This window comes from Rhineura floridana, chromosome 2 (assembly GCF_030035675.1).
Source record: "Rhineura floridana isolate rRhiFlo1 chromosome 2, rRhiFlo1.hap2, whole genome shotgun sequence".
Taxonomy (NCBI): Eukaryota; Metazoa; Chordata; class Lepidosauria; order Squamata; family Rhineuridae; genus Rhineura; species Rhineura floridana.
This window is the reverse complement of record NC_084481.1, coordinates 68,390,305-68,408,537: the sequence shown is the minus strand read 5'-3', so window position 1 is coordinate 68,408,537 and position 18,233 is coordinate 68,390,305. Positions and strand designations below refer to the sequence as shown.

At 38.2% G+C, this 18,233-nt stretch overlaps 1 protein-coding gene across 1 annotated transcript in view; it reads right to left on the bottom strand.

Moving 5' to 3' along the window:
- LRP1B (LDL receptor related protein 1B) overlaps positions 1-18,233 on the bottom strand; it is a 524,827-nt gene that overhangs the window by 50,467 nt on the left and 456,127 nt on the right. Inside the window, 6 exon segments of the mRNA XM_061608878.1 lie at positions 3,145-3,309; positions 4,515-4,640; positions 6,806-6,979; positions 7,910-8,026; positions 10,817-10,923; positions 13,835-14,058. Of these exon segments, the coding sequence (XP_061464862.1) occupies positions 3,145-3,309; positions 4,515-4,640; positions 6,806-6,979; positions 7,910-8,026; positions 10,817-10,923; positions 13,835-14,058 (913 nt within the window).

The following is an 18,233-nucleotide window of genomic DNA, read 5'->3' as shown; positions in this document are numbered from 1 at the left end:
GAATCCTGTGCATTGGAATGAGGAACTCTCTGCTGGTCAAATGAGTCTTTTGTTAACCAAATAGATTGGCCAGGTAAGATAATGGGCCAATCAGTTGCCTAGCAATGGTGAATGGGCCAGGGAGACCCCTTTTGTCATTTAAACTCTGCAGGGGGGCCTCCCCCCCACTCCTGGCAGCTAGCAGAAGCTGTGCTTGTAGTTTGAGTGTGTCTAGAGATTTTGCTGGAGACTGGAGGCAGGCAGACAGACTAGCTCTCTGAACCACGGCATTTGGGGTGCCTCCTGCAATCCAGATGGAAAAGCTGGATATTGGACTGCTGGTGCATTGAACCCCTCCATCCTTGAGCTCAGGTTGGAATGTGTGTAAATAAACAAACCATATTTCATAAAGACACCGCAGTATCCGCTGACCTTCTTCCCAAAGGAAACCAAACCCTGGAGGAGCGCAGGGACCCCCGAAATCTCACCGCTCACAGATTGGGGGAGGCGCGCAACAGTATAGAAGATTACAGCCTTACCAGGAATTTACTTACTTCCATGTAAACATGCATAGGATTGCACTGTAAATCTGTTTCAGTGAATTCATTGAGCTTGAAAATGGATCTTACCCTAAGATTTTAATAGAAATGTTTGCTTCGATTAAATTAATAATAATTAAAGTGAATTATTTAAGAGCAATCCCAATAATGTATTCTCCTTACTGTTAATTAATATAGGGTGCAATCCAGCCAAAATATAAGCATTCTGAATTCCCATGCATTCCAGCTGGAGAATTACATTACTTCCGTTAAATCTTTCCCATTAAAATAAAAAGAATGTGCAACCAGTTTAATTCAGAAGTAGCACATTCCACCAACTTCTGTGGGACTTATTCCCTGGTAACTGTGCTTGGGATTGCATTCTTAACATGTTTCACTTTTGATGGATTGTATCCATATTGGAACATGATTTACTAATTAACAAGAAAAATCAGCACTAGGAAAGAGCTGAATATGGTAGTTTGGCACTGTATCCTGCTATAGCCTAGCTACTATGAAGAAGGCCTCTTGGTGAGAAATGTACACTCCCTGACAATTGCTCTCATTTGACACCTCTTTCCCACCAACAGATGGCTGGTGTTCTTACATTCCCATAAACAAAACTGTGAATAACTTTGTAAATATTATAAATAGTTGAACAAATCCCACATTAACTATTTTTTGTTTTGCTTGGATGCCTCAAGTAATGGTTATAACATAGGCAAACCTGAGGTTCAAATGCATGAAACCAATGGTTGCCAAAGACCTAAAGTCCAAAATTCATGTGACAATAAAGGAAGGGTTACCATATCAAGTACATTTGGACTTGTGGGTCACTATACCAAAATAACTGGGAACCACTTGTGTATAATGTGTAACCATTTATTTTGGCTTTTAAAGCCATTTTTGTGAGTAAATATTTTAATTATTGACAATGATATGATTATTGCTAAATTCCTCTGTGCACACTAATTAATAAGTCCATTGCAATCATTTCTGTGGTGCACCATTGTCCCCAGTAAAAGATGCCAAGACTAGCATTCCTAATTCCCTAAACTAGTGGCTCCAAAAAGACAAATGTAAGATACATGTTTAGAGCCATGTTTGCATTGGTGTATAAGCAGATGTATAGCATGAATTTTGGCCATGCTATTTGTGTTGGCAAAATTGGAGGGGGGGTTGAAACATATTCTTAGGGGCTGTGGGAGTGAAACTCCAACAGTTCTTCTCAGAAAATTATCTCTTGAGAAGTTTTGGCTCAAATACTTTATTTTCAAATGAACTAAAATAAGGGGACTGGAAGGAGTAGAGGCCAATGCTTTCTTCATCAATATTAAAAACAATATGAATATTAAAACTGGATCCATGCTTGCACCCAAACGTCATGGATGGTGAAACTAAATATTTCACAGAATATTCTTCAGAGGAGGGCTGAAATTCTTCCAACAGTTCATAAACTCGAAAAAGAAAACGTTCAAATACGTCATCTTCCCCTTCTTTCTCAACACTTCCCCCCCCCACAACAGCACGCCCATTCAATAGGTCTTTGTCCCTTGTGGGAATAAATATTAAGGGGACTTCCAGGGAGATAAGGGGGCATGATAGTCAGTTTCTGCCCATCTCCCTTTTGTGGACAAATATTTAGATCCAATCCTATACATTAATGAGTTCAATAAATTAATTTTTACCATTATATTTTGGTCACTAATTCTGGAAAGAGAAAATCAAGCATATTTTTTCACAAACTTTTGCTATTGTTCTTTATTTCTTTTAATTCTTATTTGTTTGGTTTTCTTGAAAACAGTATTACAGCTTTAAGTTTTAATTATGTTTCTTAGATCTATGTTTTTAATTAAATGATGGCATTTTATTTGTTCAGTTTTATAGTTCAATACAACTGTCATAAATTTACAAATTTTAATTAAAACTGCCTCAAACTCTACTTACATAACGTCCACATAGGAATTTCCTAAACCAATAATGAATAAATCTATGAGTTGCCAGTGGGATTTAACAAATTAGCATTTGTGTCTAGATAATGAGGATCTAAAATTTACAATGCACAACAAAATGCTTTAACACAACTTTAACCCCTCCCAACACACATCATGAATATCTTGCAATTTGCCTAATTTGTTTACCTCTTGTTGTTGATGATGTTATTATCATTATTATATCAAGTAATTTGTCTGATCCAAGGATCCCACTAGTGGCATTTGTAGACCTTTCATTCTAGCACATTTATGGAAGAAGGGGGAAAAGGCTGCCTGAACATTCCTCTCATCAAAGGGTAGGTCCTTCTAAAACAAGCCTTTCTGCTGGTTGTGGATGTTCTGTACTCTCACAGCAACTTTTTTTTGGTGGTGGTGAGGGAAGAATCCACAGATGTGCACCTTATTCTTGCACATGTATCTTGCACATGGGATAATTTTGTTTATTTCTGCATAAAAACTTGTGCATTTTTTGCACATCTGATTTTAACATTTCTCAATATGTATAGTATCTGAGCCAAAACACATTTCACAATAACGATAGTAATGGTAATATAACTACAAAATAACCTATTCGATCAGCTACAGAACCGTACAAAATTAAATTTTCACTGAAAAATGGTTTAAATACTCACCGAGGACAGAAGCTACACAGGTCCCTCCATTTTGGCAGTAGTTGTTACAGTGGTTAGTTTCACATCTTTCCCCTGAATAACTTGGCCAACAGTAACATCTTTGATCACCCTTTTCATTAATAACACATCTTCCTCCATTTTCACAAGTCAGCTTACATGTATCATCTGTACTTAAAGCATAAACATGCAGATCAAATTCCTATAAATGTTAATCTAGACATTGAAAGAAAATGAACCAAGAAATTATCTAGTTTATAAGATACTCAAATGTAGGCTCTGGCAATAGGATCCATATGGAGGAACAAACTCCATACTTTAATCTACTGTTAGATGTGACCTTTTCTCTAAACTGGGGCCTTTTGCATGCCTAGTGTATACACTGTTACTAGATCATGTAATATAGATGTTACAGGAAAAAACACTAGATTTAGATTGGTCCCAGGCTATGGTCTGAAGGCACATGAGGCCAGCACCCTGCTGAAGCTAAGCAAGGTCAGGTCTGGTCCGTGCCTGCATGGGGGACTGCCTGGGAACCATATGTAAGCCGCCTTGGGTTTCTATGATGAAAAGAAAGGTTGGGGTATAAATGTAATAAATAGTAATAATAGTAATATATTTATTTAATAATCTCTGACCTCACTGTATATCAGAAATGAAATAGATATTTTTCATTTTCTGTAGCAAACATCACATTCACAGATACAGATATGTGCCTTAAAAAAGATGAGAATGGGTATTACAAATCTGTGGCTATGGCCCTTTTGCACAAGATATTGCACAACTGTGCAGTTCTACAGACTGGGGAAAATGGGCCATAGCTGAACAAGAAATATTCATTTTTGCTAACACGTGAGCCATCAGCATTTGGGAAATCGTGCAAACATTACTTACTTGCTTTTACAAATAATATACGTATGCCAACCACTTTTCAGCTTGGCAGAAATATCCACTGAAATAAAAGGAATGATTTCACACAGCCTTGCTTCCTAACAGTGTTAAATTTCAGTATCTCTAACCGTAACATATATGTTTGTAGGGAATTACTCTAATCAAAATTATACCAAGATTGAAATTAATGTGCAATCTCAGATAACAGAAGACATGCACAAATCAAATGAAATATGTATCAGCTCTCTATGCATTCAAGCAGCTAAGTAGATTTTTCTGAAGTTGTACCTTTTGGTTATTTTATAATTCTTCAAACTCATCCATTAATTCCTAGACCTTTAACTATGGAACCAAAGAAATACAGAATTCTACAATGTTCTCCTCATGGCTATTTGCCAAAAACTAAACAAACAAGCAAGTTAGCAGCCATAATTTCATAATCTCATTCTCCTTTTCTTTCTTAAGTAAATTATAATACCCACCTAAAATGCTCAATTCACTGCAGGTTCCATTCAACAATGACTTTCCTTCAGGACATATGCAGGCTGCACCTGAAGGGCTGAGTAAACAGAGGAACTCACAGCTAAATTCCAAACAAGGATTGAGTGCTGTTTGGAGAGGAGGAAAAATCAGAAATGCATAAATGGATTATTTCTGAAATAAAGAATAAACAAATAAGCCAAGGACTTAAATTAATTAAGATTCATGCCCTGAACAAATCTCTATGAATTAATTTATGCTTTATATAATTAGCAGTGTATTTAATTCCAAAAATAGTATTTTTGTCAGTGAATATTTTCTACAGCAATCTTTAGTTCTATTACTGTTTTAATAACTGTAATCAATTAAACAAGATTAATGTTTGTTTGTAAACCTGTGATGTAGAAAATAAGAAACTATGATACAGAAAAATAAGTTGGAGAATTTTCTACTTAGAACACAATCCAGTCAAAGTCAGTTACTTTTTAGTCCAGTGATTTCAACAGGGGATATTAAAGCACGTGGTTCAACAGCATACCAACACACATGTGTATTCAGATGTAAGTCCCATTGAATTCAGTGGGACCTGTTTCAGAGTCAACTTGCATAGGGTTGCACTGTATCTCTCTTAATGATATAACTAGGCATCTGTTAGCATAAATATAACCAAAGCTGATGTTTGAGCCTTTAGCAGCATGGGTTGTGGAGCTGAGGATTATTGACTATGGTACTTGTTGCATATGATGGGCATCATCATCATTATTATATTTTTCAAATATCTTGTATAAATATTTCAAAAGGGTTGTATTCAACTAAGTCCCAGAGTAGACCCATTGAAATTAACTGGTCGTGTCTATTAATGTTAATGGATTTACTTTGAGTAGAATTAGTATTGAATCTACTACCCCTGGCTTGAAATGTTTATATTGGTTAACTATTTTGGAGCCAAACTTCCAGACTCCGGTAGATTTAAGAGTTGAGTAAGGAGCACTTACGGCCAAATCATTTTGTTGCTTTATCTTCATAGAACAAGTACTTGTTGTTTTATCTTTGACATATGCTTACTACTGCAAGATGCTGCATCATCCCAGGCCTTTTCTCCTAATGCTTTAATCACTGACTTTTCCTCCTTTTGTACACCCATCTCCATAGTTGCCATGTGTCATAGGGCTGAGCACAACAGACATGGAGTTCTGATATTTGATAGCAGGACACACAAATATCCAAGCCCTCCCACTGGATTCCCTGCTTAGAGAAGTAAGTGCACCCAATTTGAGAAGAGCAATTGGTATTTATCCCACATTTCTATAGATATGTATCCATCTGTTATGTTTCAAGCACCTAGAAATATAATAAACTCAGAGTATGTTTTAGGATCCAAAACTGTATATTATCTCTGCTTGATGAAGCTGTAAAAATCCCAGTAAACTTGCAAGAATAAAAAGAGCACTAAACCTAAGTGCTTTGGCTAGGTACCAAAACTGGCAATTAGTTCTCAATTTAAAATTCTTCTTTCAATTTAACTATTGGAAGTAATCTTCTTGACTTCCTCTGATATGCTGTGGTAAAATAACAAACATATTCTGATGGAGATATGTCTGAAGTATTTTTATACAGAAGAGGTGTGTTAGTTAATGGTCCTTTGTAGAATCAAAGATTTATTATATAAAGACAAATTAATTTAAAAATATTTCAGCAATTTTACTTGGAAATTACCACACAGTCAATCTAAAGATTGTTTATCTTATTTAAATACAATTCTTTTTCAAACATACCTGGTAACTGAATTATGACTATCACGAGATAACACAGCCAAATAATTAGCAATATTAAAGGTGCACAGGCAACTCCTGGCTGAATGTTCATGCTTTGTGAGGATACCAAAAATCAGACAAACTGCATTTAGGATCTTAATAACTGGAAAGAAAGTAGCTGTTCTATTATTGCAAGTGGATTGTTCACTTTCAGGTTTTTCATGAAATGCTTTCTGCCCCCCATCCTCTTATTGAATGAAAGAGGACAAATCATAGGTAGAATCCTCTTGAATGCACACCTTGCACACCTTCATGCACAAGAGGGAATCCCTAGAGAGCATAATGGTGTCTCTTTCCCCTTTTCCAAGAAGCCACAATGCATCTGGCCATTCATTTCAGTGACATATCAATCTGCACCTCCCAAATATACATCCAATGGATCCACTTCACCCCAGGACCCCAGAACACAGCTCCATATATCCGTCTTAAATATATAAATGCCTTAAAATATTGTATTGAACATAACAACATATACTCACAGTATGTTTGTTTGTAGCGATGTGAAATCAAAGCACTTTTTGTCTTATCAGTCTCCAAATTCAGATATTCTACAGAGCCACGACCAAATTTTTGTACTCTAAATGCACCATTTTTAGGTCCTGCTCCATATATATAATTCTCAAAAACATCAATTCTATGGGGATGAAGTAACCCTTTAAGAAGAAGAAAATATGTGTACATGTCAGTTTTGATGCTATCACCTGCTAGCACAATAGTGCTAGTGGATATTTTTGGTTTTATAACAAGAATTTGGAGTGCTCAAGTGATGGAGGCTCTAAAACTACCAAGGAAGATGGAGAATGTACATGACTTCTCTGCTATAGGCAGTCACCCATTCCATCCACCTGCTGCAGCATTCCATGGGAGTGTAGAGAAATGCAGCAGGAGATCCAAAATGATGAATGAGAATGCATCATATAGCCCTCATTATACAGTGCTGTTGAGTTACAAACACCCTGGGTGAAAAAAAAGAGATGTAATGCCCCCACCCATCTATTTTATTTGCCCTTTCTCTAAAACAGGATTTTTCATTTCACGTTTTAAAGTTTTCCATTTGTATGTGGAATTCACATACACTTTTAATGTTATGAATGTTAAAGTAAGACCAAAATGATTCTAATAGGAATGTTCAAGTGTTGTTTTCTAATAGTTTCAAAGACATGTAGGTGTACAGATACCCAGAAACATCCTGTTCATGTGATAAACTCTGCACTAAATAAAACAAAATCCACTCTTTGTCCTTTGCTGCTTATATAATTATAATTTAAATTATAATTCAAAAATCTGCTTTTCAAGCTGAAAATAAAATGTTGCCGAGTCATCTATAAAACTAAACATATTTGCATGGTGTAGTTTATACAAGAATCTGATTTAGTGCCTGCAGAGTATAAATGACTTTGGGTCAGAATTTGATGGATCCCATTTTTTCCTGCCATAGATTGCAATATCCATTCCCAAGAAAGTTACTAGTTTTAAAATATGAAATAAGCTTTAAAGCAGTAATCCCTAATTTGATGTCTGGGAACTTATACTTTGTGAGGTGATGTAGGGCCTATGGTCACGTCATTAAAAAATATACATACCATGTTTGCTGCTCACAGATACCACCAAATCAGAACCATCAAAAAGAACACTTCCAATTATGGATAATTCAAAATCAGCCCAGAACAAGCGCTGACTGAAGAGATCAACTACAAGACCTGCAAAAAAAAACCCAAAAATGTTTTTTCAAAGAATTTCTTATGAAAAATTGAAAGAAAACATTAGCACAACTTCCATAGCCATAACAGAAAACAGAGATAGCATTTACATGTTTGATTGTAAAGTTGGAAGTTTTGAACATGTGCATGAATGTTTTTACTATATGTCAATCCTCTTGTATATTACTATCCGGTATTGTGTAGCACCATAATGTGATGAAAAGAAGATCCAAACTTGTCCTCCTCGATCTCTTGTCCTCCTCGATCTCTCAGCAGCTTTTGATACTGTTGACCACAGTATCCTTCTACATCGCCTGGAGGGATTGGGAATAGGAGGCACTGTATTGCAGTGGTTCCATTCCTTTCTCTCCGATAGGCATCAACAGGTAGCATTGGGGGAGGAGGTTTCAGACCCTTGGCCTCTCGATTGTGGTGTGCCACAGGGCTCTATCCTCTCTCCCATGCTATTTAATATCTATATGAAGCTGCTGGGGGCAATCATTAGGAGATTTGGGCTGCAGTGTCACCAATATGCAGACGACACTCAGCTCTATCTCTCGTTTAAATCTTCACCAGAGTTGGCTGTGGAGACCATGTCCAAGTGTCTGGAATCCGTGAGTGGATGGATGGGAAGGAACAGGTTAAAGTTAAATCCCGATAAGACTGAGGTGCTGCTTGTGGGAGACAGGGGAAGGTTGGGAAATGTTGACCTGATGTTCAACGGGGTGAGACTGCCCCTAAAGGACCAGGTCCGCAGCCTTGGGGTTGTTCTTGATTCCAAGCTGTCCATGGAGGCTCAGATTTCGGCAGTGAGCCGGGCAGCTTGGTATCAATTACACCTCATTCGTAGGCTGCAACCCTACCTCCCTGTTCATCAGCTCCCACTGGTAGTACATGCCCTGGTCACCTCTCGTTTAGACTACTGTAATGCGCTCTACGTGGGGTTACCCTTGAAAACGGTCCGGAAATTACAACTGATACAAAATGCTGCGGCTCGAATATCACTTGTCTCTTCTTGCTTGCCTCGCTAATGTAGGATAAATTCAGAGGGATTCAGTACACTCTCTTGATTCACTAGCTTGCTGCACTGCAGAGTTAAGGTTCCTTTGGATACCAGGAAACCCTTTTATTACATTATTTATTGATCATCTATATATTTGTTTGTATTATATATACAAATATATATCCAAATATATTCACTAACTAGGAACTCTGCCCCTGCTCATTTTGCTCGCCAACCCTGCCTACCATCACCAAAGCCCCTCCTTCCCCCCATAAGTTGCCAATGCTCCCCTTTTCTCCCCAACAGGCTGCCAAAGCTCTGCCCTTCTCCCCAGGCCAGATTCTTCCACCCCCCCATAGGTCTCCAAACCTGCTGCCCATTTTCTGCATGCTGCTGCTGCCGCCGCCACTGACCTCCTGCCCAGACTTCATCTAGGCTGCAGCTGCTGAGGTCCAGGCCATGCACTTTGCCCCCCACCACCATTACACTATGGTGTCCTCACATTGTTGAGGGCTTACATATGTGTGTGTGTGTGTGTGTGTGTGTAACAAAAGTAATAATGCTATTGGCAAAAGGCTACTTCTGTTATTAATCTGAAAATACACACATGCTTGTCTGCTAACAGCTTTTGATGTTACTTCCTTAACTTTATTTTCATGGAAAGCAATATTTCCACACATTACTGGGTTGATCCCAGGAGGACTGTGAAGCAGAAATGGAAGCAAGCCCTTATCCAAGAACACTGTCCAAGAGATGGGGAACCTGTAGACCCCCAGGTATTGTTTGACTTCATTCCCCATCAGCCCCAGTCAGCATGACCAGTGGACAGGGATAGTGGAAGTTGTAGTCCAGCAACAACTGGAGAGCTGCAGTTTCCCCACCATGCTTAGAGTAACATAATCCCAATACTTATAAAACATATGGTAATAAAGAATTTTTTAAAACTATAAAAATGTGCATAGAAAGAACTTTATCCCTTGACAATACCGTTTTATTAAAATACTGTATTTTTATATTGAAAACATTTGTATTAATTTAGCTATGCGAAGTATTTAAATAGTACTAATTCAAACAAACAGAAAAAAACTATGATGAATTGTGCCTTAACCAGCCTGTAGGCCATGACACTACAGTTAAATCTAGTAGGCCATGGTTTAGTAAGGAATGATTAAATGATTGATTTCATGATCTGAGTCATGTTGAGAGCTGCAGATAGTAACACAATTGAACCATAAAATGATTTAATTTGCTGCTGCTGTAATAATGTGTCATTTTATAAGAATGAAGGTTTTTTTATTATTCTTTCTACTGAGGTAGTAAGCATAAATCAAAAAGCAAATACTGCAAGTTATATATAGTAACAAAAGATATTCTTCCGAAAGTACAAAATTGATCTTCTACCTGGAGAAAAAGAGGAAATTGGGAAAGGCTTAATTCTGAAAGAGATACACATCTGCCACATCAAAAAAATGACAGAGGAAAAAAGAAAACGAAGATGCCATCCTCTGCAGCACTACATTCAGCCTACTTAATGGAGCAAAACACAGAATCGGCACCATCACTACCTCTGTGACTGTAGGGCAGAATTAATTATTTTGAACGGAATGAGAATGCATTAAAAATAATGTAATTACTCTAATTTGTGTAAGAGAATTTAAAGCATAACTGATTTTAACTCATGTAGTATATGTGTCCTTGTAACAGATGTGTAAAGAATTAGTTAAAACATTTGGTCTTTGGAAAATAATTTAATTAAGGGCAAAATAGGAAATGGATGTTTTCTGTACCTGTTGGCCTTTGTAAATTCTTTTGTACTAATATCCTCCTCAAAGTACCATCCATTGCTGCTTCTTCTATGTGAGAATGGTCTCCAATTACTGTCCAGTACATCATGCTGGAAATACCAAACAAAAAAACATATTCTACTGACAGGTTTATGTAATACTATATAGAAGAGGAAGCCTACTGAGATAGGCCAACATGTTCTTTGGGTTTCAACTCAGAATGCAAACCTTTTCTTTTGAACACTGACTCCAATGGATGAGAATCACATCCAATATGCCAAACATAAAATGCACCTGCCCTACCATTTACCATAGACCTTGTAAAGGTATGAGATTGGACGATAGAAAGAACCTTCCACCCTCACAATTGGTACCAGTAAGCATTTTGTGACAGCAGTAGAGAGTTATTTATCCAACATTGTGCAAGGCACATGCAAATGATGTCTAGAGAGTAGAGACCCAATGAATGTTCCTGGCCAGTCAGTAGCTTTGATAGTTCATGGGGATGTCTTTGCCCTAATTTTCTGACACCTCCTGGTGATGGTGCACATGCTCCTTACCCTGCAATTGCCAATCAGTGGCAACCTCTTCATACATTGTGTGTTCCCTTGCGAGCTTATACTGTATAAAGACTTGTTAGAATCATAGAATTGTAGAGTTGGAAGGAGCCTATAAGGCCATCAAGTCCAACCCCCTGCTCAATGCAGGAATCCAAATTAAAGCATATTCGACAGGTGGCTGTTCAGCTGCCCCTTGAAGGACTCCAGCGTTGGAGAGCCCACTACCTCCCTAAGTAATTGGTTCCATTGTCATACCACTCTAACAGGGTGTTCAGTCAAAATATGGCTTCCTGCAACTTGAGCTCATTATTCTGTGTCCTGCACTCTGGGACGATCGAGAAGAGTTCCTGGCTCTCCTCTGTGCGGCAACCTTTGAAAGAGTACTATCATATCCCCCCTCAATCTTCTCTTCTCAAGGCTAAACATGCTCAGTTCTTTCAGTCCTCGTAGGGCCTTGTTTCCAGTTCCCTGATCATCCTTGTTGCACTCCTCTGAACCTGTTCCACATTGTCTGCATTCCTCTTAAAGCGTGATGTCCACTACTAGATGAGGCCTACCCAGCTCTGAATAGAGAAGAACTAATACTTCACATGATTTGGAAACTATACTTCTGTTAATGCCGTCTATAATAACATTTGCCTTTTTTGCAGCCACATTGCACTGTTGGCTCATATTCAGCATGTGATCAACAACAATCCCAAGATCCTTCTCGCATGTAGTATTGCTAAGCCAAGGATCCCCCTCTTAGAACTGTGCATTTGGTTTCTTTTTCATAGGTGTAGAACTTTACACTTATCCCTGTTAAATTTCATTCTGTTGTTGAAATATATTACGTCCACAGCATTCCCACAGTCTACCAGGGAGGTTACCCGATTATAAAATAAGATAACTCTGGCACAATTTGTTCTTGATAAATCCATGTTGGTTTCTAGTACTGCATTGATTTCAAGGTGCTTACAGATTGACCGCTTTATAATCTGCTCCGGAAAGGATCAATGTCAGGCTGACTGGTATGCAATTGTTCTTTTTGCCCTTTGTAAATATGCAGACAACATTAGCCCTCCATGATTTTGCAGAGAAAATAGACATTGGTTCCAAGTGTTCTTCAGTCAGTTCCTTCAATACTCTAGGACAGTGATTCTCAAACGGTGCGCCGGGGCACACTGGTGCGCTGCAAGGGGTGGCTAGGTGTGCAGCGAATATTATGAAAGCATATTATTATTAAGTTATTTTTATTCATAGTTTAAAATATAATTTTAATTTTGTACATGAAGTGTGCCAGAAAATTTTTATATGTTTCACAGTGCGCCGCGAACCAAAAAGGTTTGAGAACCACTGCTCTAGGATGTAGTTCATCGGGCCTGCAGCTTTGAACTCGTTCAACGTGATTAGGTAAGCCTTGACCATTTGTCTATCAATTTAAAGCTGCAATCTTTAGCTAGGAAGTTTTGCACTGTGTTACCTTTCACTTGAGCTGTCATCATTTAAATTAGTTGTTGAGCCATGTGTTGTTTTTCCAGCTATGTTCCAGTTTACTTGAATAAATCACATCCTCTGCTCTTTTATATCTACCTATCTGTGTGTATGGGTAGGTGTGGATCTGTTCCAGTTTTCTTGAATAAATCACATCCTCTGCTCTTTTATTTATCTGTCTAGTGTGGGTGTGGATCTGTTAAATAAATGTGCATGTTTCCTATGTACATACTCTCTTCTTGCCTCTAGCCATGAGCAAAGATCCATTCTACTAGTTCCATATTACTAACAGGGCTTTGGGCTGCTGTTTCCTATAGCAGAGGGGGAGGTCTCTGTTCAAGAATAATTCTACCCAGTGGGCCAAAACCTTTGGGCTGGCTCTCTGGAGCCACACCTCTGTAACTAAAATTGTGTATGGCTTTAAAAGTGAGGCCTTTCAAAACACCAGTGTAGTGTAGTGGTTAAAGTGTTGGACTAGGATTTGGGAGACCAGGGTTCGAATCCCCACTTGGCCATGAAGCTCACTGGGTGACCTTGGGCCAATCACTGCCTCTCAGCTTAACCTACCTCACAGGGTTGTTGTGGGTATTAAATGAGGAGGGGAAGAATCATATATGCCACCTTGAGCCCCTTGGGGAAAAGGTGGAATAAAAATGCAATAAAGAAATAAACAAATAAAATTGTTTTAATAAATTTCTTTTAAAGCTTGAGTAGGACTTTGTGACCCAGGTAAACAACCTAAACATATTATTCACATAAGCTATTGTGTGCAGAGTATGTCTTAGCAGTGTGTGGATATGTAGGTTTGAAAGTGGAGAAAAGGAGTAATAACATTTTTTCTCATACTGAATTAAGGCAAAGAAAGACACAGAAACCTGGCTGAATTATCTAGTAAAGTAAATTTCTTAAAGCCAACTAAAACATTTACAAAGTTAAGTTTTAAACTCATGGAACAAAACATAGATAAAATATCTTCATAATAACATACCCTTTGGGAGGATTTACAGCAATTGCATATGGTTCTCCTGCCATATTTGTAAGGAGCCTTGTGCAGTTAGGTCCATTTATCTGACCTACATTGATGGAATATCTTAAACTTGTCCAGTGAGTTGTATAATAACTGAACCAGTGCATTCTAGAATGATCAGTCCAATAAATATTTCCAGCTATCCAGTCAACTGCAATATCTCTGGGTCTTTTGAATTCAGGACACTAGGAAAAAACACATCAGATTTTAAATTAATAATGGCATACATTCCTTTGACAAGGTTTGTTCATTTTTCATATTTGAAAACTAGCATATTAATACTATGTTCAAATAATTGTTAGAAAGAAAGAATTTCAAATGTGTTAATTTCAATAGTCTGTAAGATCATACAATAAAATATGGAAAGCTCATGATCAACAAAGATCTTCTGAGGTTTAACACCAGCAGTTACAAAAGCTTCTCTCTTTTGATGCATTTCCACATGGCTGCAAGAAATAGCTTCAGGGAAAATATGAATAATAGACAGAATGGTTGCTGGATCTAGATCTCTACCAGTCTGTTTTGTGGTCTGCCACAATCCCCATGCTTTCCATCCAACAGCACAACAGTGTTTCCTTCTCATGTAGCTATTTAGCTGCCAGTGTTTTGTGCTCTCCATTATAGATTTTGTTCATAATTGCAAATTAACTAGCAGCTACTGAGGAGCCATGTAGCAGCAATGAAGAAGGTGGGGTGGAGCCCAGCTGACAATGAAAACAAGACAGGCAGCAAGCAGCAAGAAAGGGAAGGGGGAAAGTTTAGCAATTTTCAGGTGGTGAAAAAATCCACTGTGAAAGGGAACATGATATGGAGCAGCCACCAGCCAGCTGACTGTGCCCACAATCCCCTAAGGAGGATTGGTCCCACTGACCACACATGAAGAGAACAGCATGTTCAGTTAATGAGAGTAGCTAACAGTCCCAGGAGTGAGACTAACACATTAGCTTTGCTCACAGAACTTAGCTGCTACCAGAGAGGCAATTCAGGAGCCCAGTTTTTCATTGTAGGGTGCATAATTGGTATTGGTAGATTATTCATTGAAATTACAGATTGTTCTACATCAGGTTTTGTGGTCCAACAAATTGACTACAGCCCACCAGTGTTATATTTTGACCTGCCAAAATATTTAACAAACTTTTTGCAATTCATCCAAGCAGAAAAAATGGGATATTTTATTAATCAAGCTCCTGATGGCTGTATTCACAGCTTGATGGAGATCTGCTCTGTCTGATTATCAGACCCAGTGCTCAGTAAGTTTGTTTGTAGTCTTTCCTGACCCTTGACCCTAGAATGTGCCTCTCCATTTTTCAGAAATGCATCCACTTGCAAGTATTATATTGTTTCAAAAATGAGCATTAAAAATTCAGAATAATATTGTTGCAGTCATTGTGACATAATATACATAGAAGACATATACAGATACTGGTTTTCATAAACTAAAAGGTCAGTTCAATCTCCAAGTGATATGGCAAGGACTGCATGGTAGAATATAGATCATTTTATATCCACACAATCTTCAAAAATGCAAAAACTGTCCTCACTATTTAAATGAAGTTTAAAGAAAAACAATATTCTCATAACAATGGTGCTTTGAAATTATTATTTGTGGAACACCTTTTTATAAAGAATTGGACTTTCTAAGCTTCTGCAGTAGAGAATCTGAGTTCTTATGTTACACATAAAGGCTTTCAATTATTTGCATAACACAAATAATTCTGATATATTCTGGTGACCGTGACATATGGCAATTGTAGGTACTTTTATTCCCACCAAGTGTATTTCAGCTGAATTCTTTGGGATGGACAAGAGGAAACAAAACTAGATATGCAAAAAACAAAGCTAACTTGATTGGGCGTTTGACTGTATGCTAAGCAAAGAAGCAGGGACACAGATGTTGTGGAAGAGCTAAAAGAGAAGAGAGCTGAAATATTCTGATTTACCATCTCATAACCCATACTTCACTCTCTCTTTTTACATATTTTTGTTTATGCTAGTTTGTACTGGCAGTGGGAAGAGCTAGCCACTTTAGGATACCCTGATATGAATCACATGAAATCTGTCCTACTCTGGACCTCCAGGAATGTCGTTCCTTTTAGGGACGGATTTGCCGCCGCCATTATTAAAGGGAGGACTTGTGAATTCTCGCGATATAAACATTTTCGAGCCACGTGAGATCGTTCACCCAATCAGGAAGGGTGTTGGAGCAGCATATAAAAGGCTGCTTCTTCTTCCCGCTCTTGCCTTTTTTGCCTCGCGGCACCCACCCTCCCTCTCTTGTCAGTATGGGCTTTGCTGGTCGCCAAAATGGGGCCGAGTAGGAATTTTTTGGGGGGGATTCTGATTTCAGACTCCCTTTGGTTTTGCCTACTCCATGCTGCTTGGGTTAATTCAATTGGCTTTAGGATGGGTTGGGTTGCGTCTGCTTTGGCTGGCATAGAATTCGGGCAGGTGAGGTATATAGGGGGATTATATATTTAGGCGGTTAAGGCATCATAAAAGGAGCACTTCCCGGGGAACCATCAGGGTTCATCTCTGGTGGGGATCTGGGTGGTGTCCTTATGGGACCGGCTTGCGCATCATGGTGAACGCCTGTACGGCGGGGCCATGGTGTGGAGGTTGGAACCATGCGCATGGCTCCAAGAGCAAGGAGTGAGGATTTTACACACGTCCTTCACTCTGGAGTTATGCAATAATGAGAATTAATGCCTTTTGAAGGTGGGAGTGTAGTCCCACATAGTTAGGATTAGCCTCACCTGCCCGAAGTAATTATATTTGAATGATTGGCTGTCTTGCTTTGGATTTAGTATGTTATATTTAATAAATATAACATTATTCCAATCTTGTGTCACGAGTCTTCCTTGTGTGGTGGCAAAAGTTCCTTGTGTTGACTTACAACACTATGGTTTTTCCACTGTGACTTCACAGTGTAGATCAACAATCAGACTCTATTTTTCTTCTGGAATATAGAAAGCTGTTATGCTACACATTTTGAAAAGGTATAATTATGGTAAAGGCAATAACCTGGAAAAACCACTTGGGCCTGTATTTGCTGTAATGTAAACGCTATAATATAAATAGTAAGGGATTAAAAAAGCAGTTCATGAGATAAATCCAGAAATAACCAATCGTTTCAGAAATGTACAAGATATAAGATCCCAGTCTTGCAGCCTGATCCTATGAATGTTTATGCATACATAAATCCTGACTTCAATGGGACTTACTCACAAGAAAGTGTGTTTAGGACTGGTGTCTTGGTTTCACAGAATTCAATTTCACTAAGCATGAATTCTATTAGTAACGGCTCTCAAATGGCTGACTTTTGTACTTGATTGCTTGCTAATGTTCAACTTTGTTTCAAAAATTAGCTTTGGTGAACTGGAAAGAAGCAACCAAATAATCTTCAGGTGGGAGCTAGAGAAAGAAGCAGGGTTTGTTTGTTTGTTTAGTGTGGGGGTACAGTATAACCAACAAGGAAGAGATAAGTTTGAGTTTTGCAGTAGCCCAGAAGAAGGAGCCTTTGGGGTCTCCCAATGAATCCTTCTTGCTTTTTGAGGAACTTTTCAGACTAGCTGTAGGGTATTACCTATCTGTTCTTTCATGTGCAGCATGTGTATTTCTTAGCAGGTATTGCCTATACCCTCATATAAAACCAAACTCTGTTACAGTGTCCTGGAAATCCTCTTTGCTTCTGATTTTTTTTGGGGGGGGGACTTATAATAGTCCTGTGCTGCAGTAATCACTGGACAACCAGAATATTGAAATCACTGCCATCAGTAAGCATGTGATGAGTCTTATCTATTCTATAATTATAATTATTAGTAAAACAGGGTGGTGAGAAATCTTATAATACATTGACTTAAGACCAAATACATGGTGGCTATATTTTTTTTAAAAAGTAGGAAATGGCCTTTAAATGATTTTAGCCCAAATGGTATGATTGTTTGGCCCAACAGTTTCCAAAATGCATGAACCAAAACTTACTCTGAACATTTGAGGTTATTCCATAAGAAATACTAGCTGGACAACAAGTTCAGAACATTAATAGCATATTTGAAGACCCTTGCATAGTGCAAGTCTTTGTCAAATTACCAAATATAAATATATCCTAGAGAAATATAAATGACATTGAACTATAAATAAATATAAACAAAGCAGCAAAAAATGTGTATTACATGCCTTTTGGTGGCCCAGGCCTGGTCCTATTAACCTAACACCTAGCCACCTATTACCTTGGTGATTTAGATGTGGATTTTTTCCCCACCAATCTTGACTTATTTTCCCCCCCTTCACTCCACTGCCCCCATATAACTCAAAACTGTTACATTTTCCTACACCAGTCTTTTCAATAGTTATGGATGAA